The 21,465-nt window shown below is 67.9% G+C and overlaps 1 protein-coding gene across 4 annotated transcripts in view; it reads right to left on the reverse strand.

The window, feature by feature from the left end:
• KIRREL1 (kirre like nephrin family adhesion molecule 1) overlaps nt 1-10,466 on the reverse strand; it is a 66,433-nt gene extending 55,967 nt beyond the window's left edge. For 3 of the 4 annotated variants that reach the window (XR_007409058.1, XR_007409057.1, XM_025420684.3), the window contains exon 1: nt 10,155-10,395. Coding sequence is in view for 2 of the 4 variants with exons in the window: in XM_025420684.3 (XP_025276469.1) it covers nt 10,155-10,206 (52 nt within the window). In the remaining 2 variants the exon portion in view is untranslated. Of the gene's footprint in view, nt 1-10,154 lie in introns of all 4 variants that reach the window. The other variant, XM_025420683.3, reaches the window with a different exon arrangement.
• Nucleotides 10,467-21,465: the final 10,999 nt, after the last annotated feature.

Consider the following 21,465-nt stretch of genomic DNA (forward strand, 5'->3'; position numbering starts at 1 on the left):
GAGGTCTGCGTGGACTCGGTCGGGCCCGAAGAGTCGTCCTGAGAGTCCAGGGACGCGCAGGTCCCTAAAGGGTCGTTTCCCCGCTAGCGTCCCTGACACAGCCCTTGGTTCCAGGCGGGGAGATCCACAGCCTCCCTGGAGCCCTGCAGGTCTGTGGGCAGGTATCCCCGTGTGCGCATGCACCTCGTCCTCTGAGGGCTCCTGCTTCCCCCCGTGGGTCACCCAGGGCGTCCCTCTGCAGCCTGAGGACCTCCTCCGAGGCCGGGCTCTGCAGCTCTGGAGCTGGCAGCTGCTGTCCTGGCGAGGCCCCGGGGCAGAAGGGGTGGCGGGCACCAGGCTCAGGGAGGCTCTGCTGTCCGGCTAGGGAGGCCCACGGGGGGACCGGATACGAGGACTCCGTTCTCGGGCGCCCCTCGGCAGGGTGTGGCAGGCCCACGTCCCGGGGTGCCCGCCTCCGAGCCTCCCGTGTAGTCCAGGACCCGGGGCTGCGGTGGCGCCTCCACCTGCAGGAGACCGTCCAAATCAGAGGCGCCCTTCGTCGAGACCCTGCAGTGTCCCCTGAGACGCTGGGGTTTGGGACCCATGGCTGTGACACGCCGAGTTGGGACCTCCTGCAGAGGTGGGGTGCCGGGGTCACGCCTACCGGGGACAGTGCGGGGAGCGCTGCAGCTGCCGAAGCGGGGGCTCAGGGCTCCCAACCAGGGCGCTGCCCGGGGCGCTCGCCGGCCGCCTGGGCCTTCGCGGTCCCTGCCCGACGCCGCGGCACCCCGACGCCCGCCGTACTTGGACAATGACCTGCCGTGGGCCCCTCGCAGGGCAGTAGCAGCGAGGTGCCGGGGGCCGCTGTGCCGCGCACTGTCCCCGTGTCCGGGGCCAGGGAACTGAGGCTCCTGTCCAGCGGCTTGGTGGCAACGTCGCAGGTGGCCGTCCCCCAGATAGCCTGGCAAGGAGGCCCCGGGGTGCTCCAGGGCTTACCCGACGCCAGGCGCCGTCTCCGTGACCCGACCCTGGATGGAGACCAAAGGCAAGAGCACAAGCTAAATCCCCTCGGTGCAGGCCCCACGGGCCCCGCTCTCAATTTTCTGCATAAATGGAGAGCGGCCGCCGCGCAGATAATCCAGAAGTCATTTCAACTTGGCTTTGCAATGCATTAGATTTTCTTTTTTTTTTGCAAAGTCAGATTTTCCCTTCTAATTATATTTGGCTCAAACTGACATTAAAATGAGTTTTCATTCCCACTTCACCCACCCACCGCCTGCCGAGGGGGGACTTCCCGGATGGGAGTGGGGTGATAGGCGCAGCAGTGGGGGATCCGCGTGCCCAGGGCAGCTGCCGTGGGCGCGGGGAGCGGATGGCACCCGCTCGGGGCCCGGGACCGGAACCCGGGAGCCCTGCTGTCCAGACCGAAGGGCTTCTGGAGACCGAGGGCACCCGGGGGCGCAAACGTCAACTTCTCTCGGGGGCGTCGCCCGCCGACCCGGGGTTCCTGCTCCTTAGACGACGCCTCCTCCCCCGCAGGTCCCTCGGGCCCCGTCTGCCCATCTCAGCTCCTCTCCTCCTAATAACCTCCCAGTTAAGCGAATCGAATGGGAAGAAGCAGTTAAAAGCACCTCCTGGCTCGACGCTGCTGGGTAATGGGGCGAGCAGGGCCCCAGGCTGCTCCTGGGAGGATGGGGAGGAGGGGGAGAGCCTGGCTAAGCTGATTACAAGGACAAAGTTAATTTAGAGATGAGCTCCGGTGGGTGCAGCGGGGGCGGGAGGAGGAGGAGGACAAGGAGCTGAGATTTGGGCAAAGCGGGCTTTACGGAGCCCCAGCCTTTGTTCCTGGAAATCATAATTCTGGGGAGGGACCTCGGCCCGCTCCCTCGGATTCCGCGGCTCCTTCCATCCGGAGCAGGGGGCACAATCGGGGATTGTCCAGAGCAGGGACACGGACTGGGGGACTGGGGACGGGGATGGGGACGGCCGCATTCCAGCCCTCCAGCGCAGCCAGCCTCCATCTGCGGTCCCCTCCCCCGGCCGGGCTGCGGCCTCCCCGCCTCCCCTGGCGGCCGCCGGTCAGACCTCAGCATTTTTCACATTCCTCCCTCAGCTCCATCCCACAGCGTGTCACCCTGCTTGCCGGCGGGATGGGGTCCACCCTGCGCGGGCCCTCCCACCCGCCCCGGTGCCTAAGACAGGGCCCGGCCCGGCCGTTCAGCAGCACCTGCTTCGTGGGACCCAGGCTCGTGGTCGAGGCCGGAACCTTCCTCAGAGCTTTCCATCTGAAGGGCAGCTCGGGGCTCCGGAGGTGCACACAGTCTGGGCTCCCAGCCCCCAGGTGCACGCGTCTGTGGCCACCAGCCCTGGGTCACCTGCACTGGCCCTCAGACCCAACCAGATGGCTCCCCTAGACTCTGGGCAGCCCCCAGGACCCCCCAGGACCCCCAGACCCTCAGGGCCCCCAGGACCTCCAGACCCTCCAGGTCCCCCCAGATCTCCCCAGGTCCCCCCCGGCCCCCACGCCCCCCAGGCCCTCCAGGACCTAGACCCCTCAGGCCCCCTAGGCCCCCCAGGCATCCCCAGGCCCCCCAGCTCCCCCAGGCCCTCCAGGCTCCTCTAGGCCCCCCCAGGCCCCCCAGACCCTCCAGGGCCCCCTAAGCACCCCCAGGTGCTCCCAGGCTCCCCCCAGCTCCCCCAGACCCCCCAGGCTCCCTCAAGGCCCCCCAGCTACCCCAGGTTCCCCCGGCCCCCAGACCTTCCAGGCCCTCCAGGCCCTCCAGGGCCTCCCCAGCTCCCCCAGGTCCTCCCCCAGCTCCCCCAGGTCCTTCTAGGCTTCCCCCAGGCCACCCCCCGCCCCCCGCTCCCCAGCTCCTCCCCGGCTCCCAGCTCCCCCAGGCCCCCCCAGGACCCTCCAGGTCCCCCCAGGACCCTCCCAGCTCCCCCAGGCTCTGGGCTCTGGGCCCTGCCCTGCCCTGGGCTCCCCTCACGTACCTTTATCTTAAACCTGAGGGCTCCAGTCAGGCTCGTCCCCAGCCAGAGAACCCCTCCCCCCCCACCATGCAGGAGCGGGCGGCCGCCTGTGGGGCCCTGGTCCTCAGTCTCCTTGGCCGTCTAAGGGAAGGGCTGCAAATCTCACCTGGAGGGCAGCCTGGCGGGCGAGGCGCCTGGAGAAGGGGCGTCAGGGAGGAGTGAGGGGGGCTCACCCTGGACAATGGAAGCGGGACTCACACGCCCCGCAGTGCCCAGTCCCGCCTGGCTTTCCCCGACCTCCCGGGATCTGTCCCGGTCTGTCCCACATCACCTTGCCCCAGGCCCCAGCAGACCCCCCCGGCAAGTGACCTCCAGGGCCCCCCCCGCCCCCGCACTTTGCAGCCACACCTTGGCTCCAGAAGTTGGGCAATTCGGCGGCGCTGGCCCTCCTGTCTGTCTTCCCGCCGTTCGCACATCCTGTCCATCCCTGGCCCTGGGCCTGCACGACGCCCTCCCTGGCCCCTGCAGCCCCCGGGGCGTGGGGTCACCCTGCGCAGTGATGCCAGGACCCGGGGCACGCACACCTGGGCTTCTGGGACGGGACAGGCCTCCGATATCGTGTCATTTTTTAAAATTCCTGCATAACGCCCATAAGGCTGTGTCAGACACAGTGACATACATTGGCTGGCTTGAAAAAATAAAATGACTTCTCCCCATTTTACGGAAGAGGAAAGGGGCCTCCTGAAGCCAGCGAATCAGGACAGGAGGCCCTGCGGGGCAGGGACGGGGCCTTAGGTCTGCGTCTGTCCACAGGAGGCGGTTCTGCCGATGAAGGGCCCGGTGCCCCCACCTGCCACACGCCTTCCCTGAGGCTGTGCCCCCTACGCTGCCGCCAGAAGCCAGAAGGGGCGGAGAGATAAGGAGTCCCCCAGAGTCCAGAAGGATCCGCATTCCCCTCCTGGCCTGGACAGCCTGAGCACAGAGCCCCTGACCCCCCAGGACCCCCCCAGGAGCCCCCTAGGACCCCCAGGACCCCTCAGGCTCGGCTCCGCTGTCCCTTCTCTGTGGAGGGACGCCCCCCAGGAACGAGGGAAGCTGCCAGGGAGAGCTAGAGATTCCCAGGCCTGCATTCAAGACCCTTCATCCAGAGGAGGGCGGTTGGCTGCAAGGCCCATTTATTTCAATCCAATCCCAATTTTGTTAAATGGGCTCAAGGAGGGCAGGGAGGGAGGCGGCATCACCCCCGGGGACAGCAGAGGCTCCTAAGCGTTGCTGGAGAAGCCCAGTGCGGAGGGAGGGGGAGACCGGGAGCTCCGGGAGCCGAGGGGGCAGAGAGCAGGAGGGGAGACAACACGCCGCCCTGGAGCTCGAGCTGCCCTCGCCCCAGGTGCTCAGAGGACCTCGGCGGGGCCGGGCGCTGCGACCGGGGCAGGCGGGTGCGAGGGCTGGGGGCTGCAGCGGGGGGTCCCAGGACGGCGCCCTGGCCGGGAGCGGCGTGGATGGGTTGGCCGGGGCAGACCGGGGACCCTGTGTATGGGCACATGTGGGCTGAGAGGTGGGTGGGTGACGGGGCACGGGCGGCGGGGTGAGCGTACAGACACGTGCCCGGGGGCACACGCTGCACAGAGGGCCTGTGCACGACGTCCTGAGGACACGCGCGCTGGTCCCGACTGCCTCCCTCCCCAAAGTCGCGGCTCGGGCTGCAGCCCCAGCTCCTCCCCAGCTCCTCCGTGGCTTCCTGGCCTCGACCCCGACCATCTGCCTCTCTCCTCTGGCTCTTCCTCGTGTGGAGACAGAGCGAGGACAGACCTCCTGCCCCAGCACGTTGCCATGGGTCCGACGTCGGGCACTACGACTCACAAACACAAAGCGGGTCCTTCCTAAGAGCCAAGGACCTCCTCCCTCACTAGAAGTGCGCCCGCAGTCGCTCCTGGCTCCGGGGTCGGCCTTCCCGGGCCTCCCGTCTCAGGTCTGTCCCCTCCGCTGCCGCCCTTCCCCGGCCTGGGCCCCACTGCCCGGGAGGACAGCCTGGAGGCCCCGGGCAAGAGGCCAGGCTGGAGCTGGGGGTCAGGAAGGCTCTCAGCCCTGGACGCAGGGCGACGGATGTCCCCGCCGGGCGCAAGCAGCCCCCGGGTACCAGGGAGACAGAGGCATTGGCCCCCAGCCCCTCCCTGCAATCACCTCTGGCGGGGTCCGCGATCTCATCTCCCAGGCGGAGAAGCAGCACCGTCCTGCCCGCGTGGTAGGTGCTCGTGTCCCTCCCAGAGGAGGTGGCATGGGCGGCGGTGCGGAACCTGTGGGGCATTCCGCAGCCACAGAGACCCGAGCGGAGGAAGAAGGGGGGCAGCAGGGGTCGGGGCAGGACGCACGGTTCCCACCCCACTAACGAGGCCACAGAGCGCCGACGCGGGGCCGGAAGGTGGCACGGCCGGGTGCCAGGGGTGCCGGGGAGGATGCGGCTTCTCCCCTCCGGGCTGCCCCAGCTCCCGGGGATGCTCGGCACTCGGAGGCACCTCCACCCATCGGGGGGCCCCGTACACACGCATGTGCATCATGGAGGCACCTGGACGCAGGCACACCCATTGCAGGGGCCCCGGGACACATGTACACCCATCATGGGGGCACCTGGACACACCTGAGCCCGTCATGGGGGTCCCCGGACGCACGCATGCCTGTCATGGAGGCACCTGGACACATGCACACCCATCACAGAGGCCCTGGGACGCACATACGCCTGTCGCGGGGGCGCCTGGACACACCTCCGTCTGTCATGGGGGCGCCTGGATGCATCTGTGCCCATCATGGAGGCACCTGGACACACGTATGCCCATCACGGGGGCACCTGGACGCATGTACGCCTGTCATGGGGGCTCCTGGATGCACCTGCGACCATCATGGAGGCACCCAGACGCATGCACGCCCACCGCAGGGGCGCCCAGACACAGGCCCATGGGGGGGCACCTGGACGCACCTGCGCCCGTCGTGGGGGTGCCTGGCTGAGTGAGGGCTTTGTAGCCACGCAAGGAGAATCTTAACATGGGACCCGGCACCCCAGGTACGGCCTTGAACAAGTTCATTGAACTCAGCTTTGGTTTCCTCATCTACAAACTGGGGAGGGAAGGACCCACTTCACGGGGTCATTAACAGGACTAAGGGACACGGTGAGAAGCACACGGTGGGAGTTCAGCATGCACTGATTCGGGTGCTGTGCTGTGCGCCCGCCCCCCAAGCTCTCGTCACCCATGCTTGGCCGCGGAGCACCTCAAAGCCCCCATGCACAGGCCGCCGCAGACCCCGCCTCGGTCCCGCCAGGAAGGCCTGCTCCGAGGTGACCGCCGGGTGCCCCCACAGGTGCTCCCACAGACGCGGCTGCAGCCAGGGAAGCTCCTTTCCAAAAGGCCACGCAAGAGCCCGGTCGCACCGCCCGAGAAAACCCAACCCGTACTTGGACGGAATAAAGGATTGCTTTTAAAACGCGAATGAGTTCCCCTTTACGGGATGCTCCCTCCCTCCCTTCCTCAACTGCCATTCCATGGCCCCCCCGGATAGATCTATCCCTGGGGGCACGTGGGGTCCCTGGGGGCAGAGGGGACACGGTGCAGGCTTTGAGGCCAGTGGGTTCCCACAACTACCAGCAAGACATGGACCCCGTCTGCACCTCAGTTCCCCATCCAGGAAAGGGGACCAGCACGGAGCCGACCTCGGGGCTTGTTGCGCGGATTAGACTAGAGGACGCGGGGGGGGGGGGGGGGGGGGGGGGGGTAGTACCTGGTGCGAGGGCCTCGCAAGTGACCCGCACTAGTTCCAGCTCAGGAACGCGGCCACCTCCGGCTCGTGTCCCTCCTCGCTGCCTGCTGGGGCCCTGGAGCCTTCCCCCTGGAGGGAGGGCCAGCCTCTTCCACTCTGCTCTCCTGCCCGCCCCGGAGCTCCCGACACCTCCAGCCCTCCGAGGCTGCTCAGTTTCCCCTCCTGCCGCCCCCACCCCCGCCGAGGGGGCCCTGAGGTCGAGGACAAGAATGGAGAAGGCAGAGGAGCACAAGGAGGACCTGCGAGAAGGCAGTGGCCACCCGCCTGCCGCCCTCGAGGCCCAGCCGCAAACCCCGACAGCGACGCGCCTCAGCGGCGGGCGCTCGGCAGCACGTTCACGGCCGCCCCGACCCCATGGGGTGCGCCTTCCGTCCTCGGTGTCCTGGTGAGCAGAGGGAGGCCCGGAGAAGGCGCCAGCCGCGCTCAAGCTGACCCAACATGTGCACTGAGGGGCCGAGGGCCGAGGGGCCGAGTGGCCGTAACCACGGTGCGAGCAGCCTGGAGCCCGCCATGTGGTCACCACGTTAGCCGGCGCGGCCTTCCCACACTGCGGCGCTTGCATCCCGCCAACCAACCCATCAGGGAGTCACGGGCACTTCATTCGAGTGCGCGGCACTGGTGTCAGAGACTGGGGCGCGGGGGACAACTCAAGACCCGTCCCCAGGGCAGGACGGCCAGGGGAGCCTCCATCAGGACACGGGCTCTCCAGGCGACGGCTGAGCCGGGCCTGGTGACCACGTGCGGTGGGGACCAAGGCCCGGTGCCTCCCCGCCTGTCCCTCACACGCCCGCTTTAGCCCCGAGGGGAAGGCGGCGTCCCCCCAAGGTCAGAGGGGGACCCATGGCTCCCCGGCCTCCAGGCGGCCCAGGGGGCGTCTGCAGCCTGTGCGCAGGGGGAGGGCAGGGCGGACTCCCATGGAACCGGGGGTGCAGGAGGCTCTTGAGGCCTCCCCTCGCGCGTGGCGGGGGGGCCCTGGGGACCTCTGGGGGCTGGAGGGACGGATTCCTCTCCTCCCCCCCTCCATCCCCCGAGGCAGCTCCCGCCCCAGCCAGCCTGTCATCCCACATTGCTCTGATTAGCTATAATCTTTCTTTTTCAATTTCTCCTCCCAGAGACTGGGGAGCGAGAAAATCTCCCAGAAAATGAATAAATATTTCAATTTTCGGCGCAATCAGTCTGAGGAGCCGGCGCATGATGGAAACGGGGGGAAGGATAATGGGTTTCATTTAGATAAGATACAGAAAATTATTTAGTGAAAAATGAAGATTGATGAAGCCCATTGAAATTCTTTAAAACGCGAGTTTTATTTCTCTGCCTGGGCTGAATCTGTCCTCCCCCCTCCTCACGGCCCCCCCCCCCCAATTTCACTGCTGCCACCTTCTCCCCTCCCCGGCCTCCCCCAGCCCCTCCCCCTCATTCCTCTCCCACTACCCCAGTCCCCGACCTGGAACTCTTTCTCTCCAAGGATGGAGGCCAAGGAGCATCCCGCACCCCGTGGGGGTCCCAGTGCCCCCAGGTCCCGGCCCGGCCCTCCCCAGGCTCCCCAGGCCCTCCCAGGAACCTCAGCCCGGGACTTCCTCTTCCTTCCCGGCCTCGTCCCCCCTTCCTTTCCTTGGGCCCCCTCCCCCACCCAAACGCTGCACACCCCGACATCACATCGGTCTCGCTGTCTGTCCTGTGGGAGCCAGGGGGGCGCCAGGCCACCCCGACCCTCGCCGGTCCTGGAGGGCGGGAGGCACCAGCGCGCTCCCCTCCTTCACCGCCTCCTGCCCATCCAATCCACATGGCTCCCCTGCTTGCTAGCTGCAGCTTTTGTCGCTTGGAGCTCACTCTGCTCCAGACTGCTGACAGGCTGGGGCTGCGGGAAGGGAGCGGACACGGCCTGCCCCCGCCACACGCCGCGTGACCCCGCCGGGCTGCCCCCCACCCCTCGCAGCCGCCCGGCAAAGTCAGAACTTAGGTCCTCTTCCCAACTTTCTGCCAAGTGGCTGCTTGGCCTGCCAACCCCAGGGCCAGGCCGCCCTCCGGGCGCCGCCTCCCACCCGGCTCCCACTGGGGATGAGCGCCCTTCCCGTGTCTTAGCTCGTGCTGGGGGGGCCCGGGGGGCCCCGATGGGAAAGAAGGGTGCAGGCCAGCCCTCCACTGAGACAGCCGGCGGGCCCTGGGGGCTGCAGAGGGCCTGGCGACGAGAGGAGGGGTCCCGCAGCACCCCCATCCCTACACACACGGGCGGCCCGGTGCAGCCAGCACCCCAGGGTGTTGCTCGGCAGCCTGGCCTCCACCCACGGGGGGACCCCCGTCTCCACGATGCGGGCTGCACACCTCCCTAGGTGTCTGCTGTGTGGACGTCCCTTCAAGTTTCTTTGTTTGCTGGAGGGTTGGTGTCTGTGGAAGGGCTTCAGTGTGTGTGTGTCCTTGTGGACGCCCGCCCGCACACATGCCCGTGTCTGGGTGGGTTGGGGTGTGTTTGGGTGCGCGAGCGTGCAAGCCGCCGTGGGGGAGGAATCTGTGTGCCCGGTGCCGGTGTCTTTGTGTGGATGTGCCAGCTCGCTCGGGGGATGCCTGTGGGGAGGTCCGTCTCCCTAGGTGAGTGGCTGTCTCGGCCGGGGCTGGGGCCGCTCCTCCGTGTTGGTGTGTCAGCTCCATTTTTGGAAGGGGGCGGCCAGCTCGGCGGGTTCACTCTTCTGGGAGTGAGACCCAGGGGAGGGGAACGTGCACCCCGAGCCTGGGCCCTCAGCTTCCCCAGCTCCCCCACGCCCAGCTCGGGGTCCGCTCGGGCCTCATCCCTCTCCACCGCTCCCTCACCTCCCGGCGGGGGCCTCTCCCCTGCCAGCTCCTAGTAAGCCCCACGGGCAGGCTCTCCCCCAGGAGGGACCCGCGCCCCCTCCAAGCGCCCCCCAGGTCCAGCCGCCCAGCTGCCTGGAAGTCGCTCCCAGCCGGTGCCTCCGCGGGCAGGGGTCCCACCGGGCCGGGCAGCCCTCCCGTGCTGCAGGGGGGCGGCCCAGGCAGGCCGGAGCCCCCCTCCCCGCGCCCCTCCCCCGGGCTGGCCTGGGGTCGGGATTCCCTCGGCATCTTCCCGGAGCAGGGTCCCCGCTCCCGGCGGCCCGACCCCAGATCCGAGCCCCCAGCGCCCTGGCCGCCCCGTCGCCGCCCCGTCGCCGCCCCATCACCCCCCCATCACCCCCCCATCACCCCCCATCACCCCACAGGACCGGCAGGGGCGGGGAGGCCGCGGGGGGCTCGGGGGGCGCTGCGCGCGGGTCCCGCCGCGGCCCGACCCCAGCGCGCGCCCGGGGACAAGTTGGGCGCATCCGCGGGAAAGTCGGGCCCGCGCGGGGGGGGGGGCGAGCCCGCGGGCGCCGGGAGCCGGGAGCCGGGAGCCGGGGCGGCCTTACCTTGCGAGAAAGTGTCGGAGAGAGTGAGGATCCAGACGAGGAGGCTCAGCATGCTGCCCGCCGCCCGCGCGCAGGGGCCCGACTCGGCGGCCAGGCGCGGGGCGCGGGCGGGAGGAGGGCGCGGGCCGGAGCCCGCCCCCGGCCCTGCACACGCGCGTGCACACGCGCACACACGCTCGCACGCGCGCACCCGGCGCGCACAACTCACTTCCCGGCCGCCGCCCCCCGGCCCCGCGCCCCCGCCCGGCCCCCGCGCCCCGCCGCCGCCGCCTCCCGGCTCGCGCTCTCCGGGGCTCTTCCGCCCTCGGCGCCTCGGCCCTCCCCTCCCCTCCCCTCCCCTCCCCGCCCCTCCCCGCCCCTCCTGACGTCTCCCGCCCGGCCCGCCCCCGGCCCTCCGGCCCCCGGCGCGCACGCACACCCCTCGCCCGGACGAGATGCGGCGGGCGCGGGACCGGGGGACCCGGGGGGGCGCAGGGGACGGGGGCGACGCGGAGGATGGGGGGCGCGGAGGACCCGCGGGGACGGGGGGGACCTGCGGGCGGGGATGGCGGGGATGGGGAGGCCGGCGGGGGGGGGGGGGGTCGGGCGGGCAGGTGGCGGATCTTGGAGTCAAAAACCACAAAAAGCCTGCTTTCTCCTGGTGAATCCCACACCCAGACTCTAACCCCGAGATCCCCGAAATCGGGAATTCTCGGTGCCCTCCCGGGGGTGGGGAGGGGGCGGTGCGCGCGGGTCCCCGCCTACGAAGCCCGGAGCTGGGACCGCAAGCGGCGCCCCGGGGCCGCGCCCCCGCCCCCTTCCCCGCCCCCTTCCCCGCTCCCGGTGGGGCCCGGCCAGCTGTCGCAGCCCCCGCCGCGGGAAGGGCGCAGAGGCCTCCCGCCTTTGTTCATCCCGGGTGGTTCCGTCCAGGAGGAGAAAGTAGGGAACTCCGGGCTGGGGGGGGGGGGCGGGATCTCGAAGCCGGACGAGCTTGCGACCCTCTGGGGTTGGGAGACCTGGGAACGGGGACGGGAGGGAGGCCCTGGGGGCGCCGCGGCCTTTCCTGGGGGTCCCTTTCCTCGGGGCCCAGCTGGGCGACCCGCCCCCTCCCAACCCCAACCAGATGCTTCTGCGCCCAGGGCTGGGGGGGTCCTAGGGGAGGAAGGGGGCGGAAATCAGACTCTGCGCAGCAACCGCACAACTTCGCGGGATTCTGGGTCTAGACAGGGCTGCGCTCGCTGCTTTCCACCACTCCTGGTCTCCTGGGTCCCTAACGCTACCCGCCAAGAATTCTGGATTTCGCCCCAAAAAGCAGGCGCACGGCGCTCCGGTGCCCTCTGCTGGCGCGAGGTGGCTCCTTTGGGGACCCTGAGGCCGGTGACCGGTCCTCGCGCACCTGGGGGGCGGATGCTGGGGGGACACCAGCTCGCGCCCGAGGCCCCACACACTGACCCCGGGGAGCCCGTCCCAGGTTCAGAGACACACGCGCCCCGCACAGCACACCTGGAAAGTCAGAGCCGGAGCCGCCGAGGCCGAGGAGGAGAACCAGCCACCTGGGCACCACCGAGCACGTTTCTCCCGTGCCTGCTTGTGCTGCACGATTCTAGGCCTTGGAGATACAACAGTGAGGGGGGGGGGGGGAATTTAAAAAAAGAAAAGGAAAAGTTCTTCTTCCGTAGTGTTCCATCCTGGAGGGGAGGAAGAGGCAGGTGTCACGTGTGGTCACTGCCGCTTTCCCCATGAATACGTACGAAATGTAAAGTATACCAGGTGGCAGTGAGCGCAGCGAGGGACGCGCAGGGGCAGGGGAGACCGCCCTGCTAGAGGGGCCCACGGGCGGTGACTCAGGTGAGGCTGAGGAGAGCAGGCCGGGCCATGAGGGGCAAGAGCACGCTCAGCTGAGAGCTCCTCAGCTGCCACCCTCCTGCTTCTGCTCAGGTGTGACCGTGATTCTCTGTGCGGGACAGACGGCGTTGTCCTGACTGATGTCCCTGCCACCTGGAAGCCCCAGCAGCAGGACAGCCAGCTGCCCTGCTGCCGGAGCAGTAGCCCCCCCACCCCCGGCTCCCGGAGCCTCCTTGCGCCTCTGTAACCGCACATCCTGGCCCCCTCCATCCTGGCCCGCTCTGTCCTGGCCCCCTCCGTCCCAGCCCGCTCTGGCCCAGCCCCCTCCGTCCCAGCCCACTCTGGCCTGGCCTGCCCTGGCCCAGCCCCCTCCGTCCCAGCCCCCTCCATCCTGGCCTGCCCTGTCCCGGCCTGCCCCATCCCGGCCCCCTCTGTCCTGGCCCATCCTGTCCCGGCCCCCTCCATCCCATCCCCCTCCGTCCCGGCCCCCTCCATCCCGGCCCCCTCCGTCCGTCCTAGGACACCCTTCCACAGAATCCCCTCCCGTAAGCCACTGGGTGCCCAGATCAGGAGCCAAAGACCCGCCCCAGCCCGGGGCCCTCGACGCCAACCGGGAAGCAAAACCCCCTGAGAAGCTTTTTAAAAGCTCCAGGGCCTTGGCCTCACTCCAGAGGCTGATCGTCCGGGGTGTGGGGGGAGAGCCCCGAGGTGCTCGCCCTGCCCCGCGGCAGCACTGCTGATGGCCAGGCCCGCGCACCCCAGGCTGCGCTCTGCTCCCTCTGCTCCGGGCTCCTCTCTGTGGTGCAAACGTTGCCAAACGTGCCAAACGTTGATCCAGCGAATCAACTGGATTCGCTGAGCCTGCTGGAGCCTCCGCACCGGCTCTCGTCCCAGGATGCAGTGTGGGGCTGCACCCCCAGGGTCAGGTGGGGGCCCCAGAGGCCGAGCCTGGGTCCTCTCCGCCGGACTAGACACCGCGGCCCAGGACACGCATCTGCCTCCTACCCCGTCCAACTTGGTGCCCCTCGGGGCAAGGGCTGTGTGCGTCCCTGCTGCGTCCCGAGGGCAAACGGGAGGAACGGGAGCTGCTCTTGCCACCCTCCAGAGGGGCAGCAGGACCGTCGAGGACAAAGCACGTGGGTTGGGACACCTGCCAGGGGATCATCACACAGGCAGTGTCCCTCATGTTCCACGTGACCCGGTGGTGTCTCCCGGACCCAGTTCCTCCCCGACCCGGTTTCTTCACCTGCAAACGAGGATGAGAGCCCTGTGGGGGGGCGTGAGGGCGACAGGGGTCAGCGGCTGTGCAGCTCTCAGCGCCCCGAGCCGGGCCTTGGAAGCCGCCTCCCACACACGGGTGGGCGCTTGGCCCGGCCGCCCAGACAGGCCTGCGCCTGCAGATGGAGGGAGGGGTCCCCGGGGACACGCCACCACCGAGGGAGAGAAGCCGCGTAAGGTTATATATGGAGTCACAGAAACATTAATAACTTTTTGAGAACAAAAGCAAAAAGAGCAAGAGGTCGGCGAGTGAGCAGAGGCGATTTATGGCCCTCGGCGGACGAAGCCACGCAGAGACACAGAAGTGGGTTCTCGGTCTGGAGGAGAGCAAACAACGGCAGAAGCCTTCTACAGATTGTCCCGTTTCCCCCGAGGGGGCGGGGGACGTGCCCCGCTGCCCGCGGGAGACAGACATGGACAGCGAGGCCTGCGGCCTGGAAAGCCCTCCCGACAGCGCAGCGCCCCGAGCCCGTCCTGCCTGCGCCCGGGCCGTGCCCTCTTTGGCCTCCTCCCGAGCTCCTCAGGCACCGGGGCTCCTCCCGGGTCCCCCTCGCCCCCAGCGGCTGCGTGGACCCATCCAGATGGCGGCCTGGGGCTCGCCTGCAGCGACGCTGCCAGCCCAGACCCCGCAAGGGAGCGGCACGGCTGGTGGGGTCTGCGGTGTGCGGGGCAGGTGCCCCCCGAATCCTTCCACTCCTGCCTCAGATCCCAGCCCCGACGTGGGGACAGGTCCCTGTAGTAGAGGCAATGCAGGGTCGCGGCCTGAGCCCGCGGGGGGGGGGGGGGTCCTGCTGAGCTCGCCCCTGCACCCAGAGCCGCCCAGAGCCCCTGACTCCACAAGGTGCTCACCTCCTGCGTCTGAAGGTGGGAACGGAGGCGGATCCCACGGAGAGGGCCGAGTCCCTCATGTTCCCTTTCCCCTGGTTGGGCTTCCTTGGTCCTCCTCCCAGGCCCGCGGCCTCCACACCCCGCACGGTCCAAGGGCTCCTGCCTCAGCCCCAACCCCGTCCCCAGACCTGCCTCCACCGTGGGGCCGCAGCGTGTGCTCCTGGCTCGGCGCCACTGGCGGGGCCCCAGGGCAGCCAGCGTCACCGCGTCACCGCCCAGGGTGCTCCGGCCTCTGGACGGGGGACAGGGTTTCAGGGTAGAGAGGAGTCAGGTCCATGCGGGGGGAGCCTGGAGTCAGGCTGGCTGAGAGCAGGACCCTGGCTGGGGGGAGACGAGCCCACTCACCTGCGCGTCCATCCTGTGCACATGCACGGAGGTAGCACCTGGGACGGGAAACTGAGGCAGGCTCGGCCCCTGTGGCCCGGAGCTGATCACGCGGGGTGGGGAGGCACAGACGGAGGGAGACGCCCGCAGAGCCCGAGAGCGTGCGTGCGTGCGTGGAGGTGCCAGGACCCGCAGTCACGTCCCCATGTGGACCACGCCCCTTTCCTCACCGGGCCTCGGTTTCCTGCCAGGGCTGAGGCCCCGGACCCATGGCCCCTCGGCTTCTGTGGGGCGTCAGGGGCTGCTCCCCGGAGAGGCCGCGGAGGGGTTCCCAGGGGCGCAGGTGTGCTGGGCAAACGCCCGGTCAGAGGCTGCTCCCACCGCGTCCCAGCTCCCTCCCGCCGGGAACGGGCCCAGCGGGGCTTGCCAGACTGTCTGGCTGCGGCTCTGGTGGCATTTCCTAAAGGGACAGATGGAGGATGTTGGTCTCATGTCCCCCCACTGCCTGCGTTCCAGCCTCCGAGGCACAGCCAGCAGCGAGGCCCTGGCACCCCGTCCGCCCCCCTGGCGGGCGCCCCTCCTCCATAAGCCCACCTGCCCCGGCCCGGCCCCAAGTCCTCCCCCGAGAGCCTGACACTGGGCTGTGGAGAGACACCCTAAGGGAACACAGGCCAGAGGGAAAAGAGCCCCCTGACCCCCCTGAAAAAGACCCCACAACAGGAACCGGCTGCTCCCGAGTACGGTCCTTCCCGGGGGGCCCAGGGAGGGGGAGGCAGCCGCCAGGGTGCGGGGGGGGGGGGGGGTGGAGGCAGGGGGTGAAGGAGCAGCCCCGAGGCCCACAGCGGCAGCTACACGGGAGCCGTGGGCCCTGGGGATGTGGGGCGCGCTCCTGGCGCAGACGTGGCCGTAGTTTCATGGGCGCTCACCGGGTGAAGACGTCGCCGGCCGACAGCTTATCGTGGGTCCGTGTCGTGAGGAAGGCACCAGCCTCCGTCCTGTTCAAACCCGGGACCGCTGGCGGGCACCTCCGGGTGGGGGACGTCCTCGCCGTCCGGCGCCTGGGGGGAGGTCACCCCACGGGGTCCCCGGGGGCCTGCCTCTGCCCTCCGCGGCCCCCAGCTCTTGCCCGTGCTCCAGCCTCCCTGGTGGCTCTGGGGCCTTTGGGGTGCACTGGGCCTTGCCCTGCTGACTCCGAAGCCACGCACGGGACCGTCCACTGTGGCGATCGTGGTGCTTCCCCTGTAGTCGGCTCCCTGGACGGAGACACGCAGACCGACGTCCCTTTTCTGGATTGTGCAAAGGCGACAGGGAGCCGCACGGCTGGCAGTTGGGCCGCGGGAGGGAGGCGATGGGCTGCAGGAAACCAGTCCTCCAAGGCGCTGCAGGGAGAACAGAGACGGCGCGGAAGTGTATCTCCCCTCCTCAGCGTGGGTGGTGGGGACACACGCGTTACCCAGAATGTGCAAAAAAAAAAAAAAAAAGAAAAAAAGGAAAGAAAAGAATAAAAGATCCCAGGGCACAGTGAACAAAGCTATAAATACCGCCGAGTGTCGGGCGACATCACCTGAGCACAGTGCGGCGATTTATGGCCAAGTCACGGGACCCTACAGTGTATTTATAACGGAGAAACTCGGCAGCATGGCTCATCGTCCGCGGGAGGCCACAGGCCGGTTCTTCTGGTGAAACAGCTTGGCTGGGGGCCCCGGGGGGCTCAGCGGCGGGGCGTCGGCCTGCGGCCCCCCGAGACCGAGTCCCGTGTCGGGCTCCCTGCACGGACCTGCTTCTCCCTCTGCCTCTCTCTCATTCTCTCTCTCTGGGTCTCTCATGAATAAATAAATAAAATGTTTTAAAAAAAGAAAAAAACGAGTTTTGTGGGCCAGGCTCCTGCCCAGAGGAACGAGAGAGCCCTGAAGATTGGCGCGGTCGCCCCGAAGGCCCAGTGGCTCCCGGTTTCCCGGTGGATGGTGAGCCCTTGAGCCGCGTGCGGGACACACGCCTGGTGACCCCTCTGTGGCCTCGACAGCCCTCTGGACTCTACGCCCAGCAGCCTCCGGTCTCCAGGTCTTCAGGGTTTCCCCAAACAGGACAGGGTGTCACCGCTGTGCCCTGGCCCTGCTACCCCTCGCAGGCGGGCAGGCGGGCGGGCTGGGACCAAGTCACCGCGTCCTGCCACCGGGAGCAGCTGTGGGGCATGCGCGGGCCGGGTCGCGGGGTGGGGGGGAGCCCGAGAGCAAAGCCCACCTGTGGCGGGATCCCCGGCGCGGCCCCGAAGGGCGTCCCAACGCTCCAGCCGGCAGGGCCACGTGCTTGGGGGCTGCTACAGAGAAGCTGGACAGTCGTCGTCTCTTCTAGGGTGGCTCAGGATTGACTAAGAAGGATGCTGAGGTGCTGTGGCCGTTCCCTGGCTGTCCCTTGGCCCCGGGGCCACCAGCAGTTGCAGCCCAAGATGCACCACGGCCCCAGCGGGCCTCCCCCCGCACGGTGGGGGTCGAGGAAGCTGCCTTCACGCTGCAGCCTCCCCCTTGGACCTTCATACCTCGATCCCGCCACCCTGAGAGCTCCCCTCCTGTCTAAGCCTCGGCCCCACCCCGCCCCAGGTGTGCCTTCAAGGAGAGTTAGCACCGGGCAGGGCTTTAACCAAAGGAACACATCTCTCTCTTTTTTTTTTTTTAATTTGCCTTTGTTTTTTATTTTTTTTTAAGATTTTATTTATTTATCATGAGAGACACAGAGAGAGAGAGGCAGAGACACAGGCAGAGGGAGAAGCAGGCTCCGTGCAGGGAGCCCGACGCGGGAATCGATCCCGGGACCCCGGGGTCACGCCCTGGGCCAGAGGCAGATGCTCCACCGCTGACCACCCCCTAGGTGCCCCCCAAGGAGCACATTTCCGACGGGGTGATTATGGACACTGTACTTGACGGGGAGCCACGCGGGTACGAGACGGGCCTTCCAGGACGAGCCCGTAGACTACCGCCCGCCAAGGGGCCACAGCCGGAGGTGGGCTGACCGCCCGCTGACGGGGTCCACCCGCTCACGGCGCTGCACGGCTCTGGGCGGCACTTGCCGGCCTGGCTCCGCATACGAGACACGAGGGTGCCACGTTAGGACACACAAGCGACGACGTCTGTTCCTTTTCTTCGTGACTTTTGCGTAAGGCGACGAGCGGCGGGTGTGGTCCTCCCCGATGCTTTGTCGAGGGGGACGTCCTGAAACCGCTCGGCTATGAAGAAGGGCCCAGCTCTCCTGTTTCCACGTTTGACGAGCATCCTATGATCGGACGCAGGATGACCTCCGCAGCGACTTTAAAGCTCATTAGGCATCCTTAAACACTCTCAACACCAAAAATGTGCATTTTGACCAACCACAGCGGGGGAAATCTGAACAATCCTCCTCTTTCGATAAAAAAAACCTCCTAAACTATTATGAAGAGTCAAAGGGTGTGCAGCCAAAAAAAGGAGAAAAAATATGACGTAGCGTCTCAGTTACTAAAAGTGATTACGTTATTTTTCTGGGTTTTTAATGAGCTTTTCATTTCCCAGCGTCTAGAAATGCATAATCGGTTATGATTCCTTTTCTCATTTTTAAAATGGAATTTCACTTCTGTACCTATTTGTGAGCTTGTAGTCTTGTGTGTTCCTTCTCTTCCAGGGGGGCCTCTTCCCCACCCCACCAAACAACGCAGGCTTCATGTCCCACAAAATTGGATCCACTTGGGCCACGGAATCGGTATTTGATTAAGATGATGATGAATAATGATGGTAGTGGTGATGCTGGGGACCACATAGTAGTGGTGGTGCTGGTGGTGGTGATGGCGATGGTGGAGGTGATGCTGCTGCTGGTGGCAGCCCTTGTCCTGGCCCCTGCCCTGAGCCCGCACCGTTCCACGGCTTTGCTGTGATTCGTCTCATCCGCCTCCAGGAACCTCATTTCCTCCATCTTACGGGGGCGCAGGGAGCGCCCTGGGCCTTGAGGGAGCCTGCCCGGGGCTGCCCAGTGGCGCTTCCAGGCCGGACGCGAGGCAGCGGCCTACTCTCGGTCCTCATCCAAGTCCTGTCGCCCTCATGTGCGGGGAAGGGCAGGGTCCCCAGACCCCGAGCAACTTTGATACTCAGGGTCAACGACCCGCTGGGGACCCCTGGCAAACAGCAGGGGCCTCGCGACTTCGCCCCCACCCCATCCCCAGCACCAGCCACCTGGCCCTTCGCCTCCGCGGGGGGCGGGGGACCGCGGTTGGCTGCTGTGACCTGGGGGCCCTGGGGCACCGGCCACCCTCCAGACAGGAGCCTTTAGCAGCTCGGCGCCTCCAGGGATGGCTGAGGTGGCGCCGGCCGCCTGTTCATTCCCTGGAAAATAAACTGGAACCACCAGGGGCTGGGGCCGGGGGGGGGGCATGGGGAGCACCACACGGCCCCTGGGGCCTCAAAGAATTTCCAGCCGCCCCCCCCGGCCCCCTGGGTCCCTGCCCAGGCTGCACCCCCTCCTGGCCTGCACCCCTCAGGTCTGCATTCCCTCCTGGCCTGCACCCTTCCTGGCCTGCACCCCCTCCTGGCATGCACCCCCTTCAGGTCTGTGCCTCCACCAGATCTGCACCCCTCCTGATCTGTACCCCCTCCTGACCTGCATCCTGTCCTGGCCTGCACCCCTCCAGGCCTGTACCCCTCCTGGCCTGTGCCCCTCCTGACCTATACCCCCCCCCGATCTGTACCCCATCCTGACCTGCATCCCTCCTGGCCTGCACCCCCTCCTGAACTGCATATCCTCCAGGCCTGTACCCCTCCGGGCCTGCACCCCCTTCAAGCCTGCATCTCTCCTGGGCTCACTTCTCAGCACAGCTGACCTCGCCTCCGGACACAGCTCTGCGGGCTCTGTGACTGCAGCATTTCTCAGACCCCGGAGGCCACAAGTCTGGGAACTGAGGGTCCCGCGGTCACACAGTCTGGCCTCTCTCGTGGCTTCGTGGGGACTCACTCTGTGCCCCGCGTCCCAAACTCGTCCTGTAAACTCGCCGGTCCCGCTGGGTCAGGGGCCCCCGGACGGTCTTGTTTTATCTCGATTCCCTCTGTGAAGGCCCTGTTTCCGTGCACAGTCACGTTCCGCGGTCCCGGGGCTGGGACCTCAACATGTGACCCTGGGGGACGTGGTCCAGCCCGTAGCACCTGCCACGTGGGAGCGGTCTGTGCCCGCATCCTGCCCTGAACAGGGCTGCCCTAGGCTGGGCACCGAACCTCCCCAAGTGGCTGCACAGACGCATCCTAACTCCTCCTCTCTTGTGAGGTGTCCCCTCCCCACCAGACTCAGCGCCACATCCCCCTGCCCCTGCCACCGCCCCCCACCCCGGCCCTGGGGGATGAGGCTGGCTTTGCTGCATCTTCTGGCGTCGGCAAGGCCACAGGCAGGTGAGGTTGGCCTTCCTCCTCCCTCCCCGGGTTTTAGCCCCGCGGTCCCCTCCACCGGGTTCCAAGGGGCGGCCAGCACAGCTCTCAGGCGGCTCCTCCTTCACTCTCCCCGTGGCCATGGCGCGGGCCCCGTGACCCTGTCCCCGAGAGGGGCGCCGGGCCGCTTCCCCACCGCAGGCAGGGGCCGCCGGCTTGGCCAGGAGGGGTGCACCTGCAAGGGCTGGGAGGGCCCCGGGGCCTGGAGGTTTCGCCCCGAGGACCCCGCTGGCCCCCCGCCGTGAGCCGCTTGGCTGGTGACACCGGCCCCTGGAGCGAGTCCCCCGGAAGGGCTGAGACCAGGGGTGACTCTGGAGCCGCTTCTCCCTGTGCGTGTTGCCGACGGCTGCACCGGCTGGGCCGCTCACGGTTTGTAGGCCGGAAGCCTGCACGGGAAGCCGGCCGGAGGCGGGGCGGTGGGGGGGGTCGGGGGGCAGGCGGTGGTCTGGGGGTGCAGGCGGCCTGGGAGCCCGGGCCGGGGGTCTGTGTGGACGCGGCGACTGGCTGGGGCCTCCGGGCTCCGTTGCTGTGCTGTGGACTGACGGCCTGGGCCCTGAAAGCCAGCGCTGCCCCCCGCTCCCGCCCCGGGGTTGGCTTGGGGCCGCAGCTTGCCTGCCCTGGCGCGGCCTCCCTCACCCCTCCTCCTCCCTCCCTCCTCCCTCCTCCCTCCTTCCTCCCTCCTCCTCTGCCTGCGCCTCCCCCCAGGACACTCCCTTCTGGTGATCTCAAACCACTTGCCGTGGGACCTGAATTAGACGGGGAAAGCCCTGGGCTCACTGCCGTCAAGGGTCAGACTGTAGACAAGAAGTTAAGAAAGGCTCCGCACATCTCAGGCTCTGGGGATGCCCGCCTCCTCCAAGAAGCCCTCGGGAGGGCTCGCTCCGGCCTCTCCCTTCTTGGAACGAGGAACGCCCACGAGCGGCAGTCCAGTCGTACCCGAGGTCCTGGACGCTCAAAGGCTGCCCCGTGAGTCCTCGGCAGCAGGGGCCAGAGAGCGGCCGGGGGAGGCCCTCATCCATGTTCCACAGACAAGGAGGCCGCGGACACTCACCCGCAGCCCCGACAGGCAGCCTGGCCCTGACCCGCGCCAGCGTCTCTGGCTCCTGCACCCGCCGCCTCTCACGGTCCAAGCCACTGAGCACGCGTGTGCACACACATGTGTGCCGACGGCCGCTTTCCAGCACCTCAGGGGACCCGGGGCTCGGGGTGGGGGGTGTCCTGCAATGTGCCGCCTCCGAGATCCCTGGTTCTGACCTCAAACCCTCCCCTGCGTGCAACAGGTGAGCACCTGCTCTCAGCGCCCTCTGTGCAACCTGCTGGCTCTCAAGGAGTGAGGAAGCCAGGGACGGGGTCTGGGGGGATGGCTTGGTGATCTGGGGGACATGTGGGGCCGGCTGGGGAACCTGGGGGGCTGGCTGGGGGGCCTGTGGGGCTGGCTGGGGGGCTTGTGGGGCCGGCTTGGGAGACCTGGGGGGGCCAGCTGGGGGATGTGTGGGGCCAGCTGGGGGGACCTGTAGGGCAGGCTGTGGGGACCTGGGGGGCCGGCTGGGGGGCCCGTGGGCCCG

The sequence above is a fragment of the Canis lupus genome, chromosome 38, assembly GCF_003254725.2.
Source record: "Canis lupus dingo isolate Sandy chromosome 38, ASM325472v2, whole genome shotgun sequence".
NCBI lineage: Eukaryota > Metazoa > Chordata > Mammalia > Carnivora > Canidae > Canis > Canis lupus.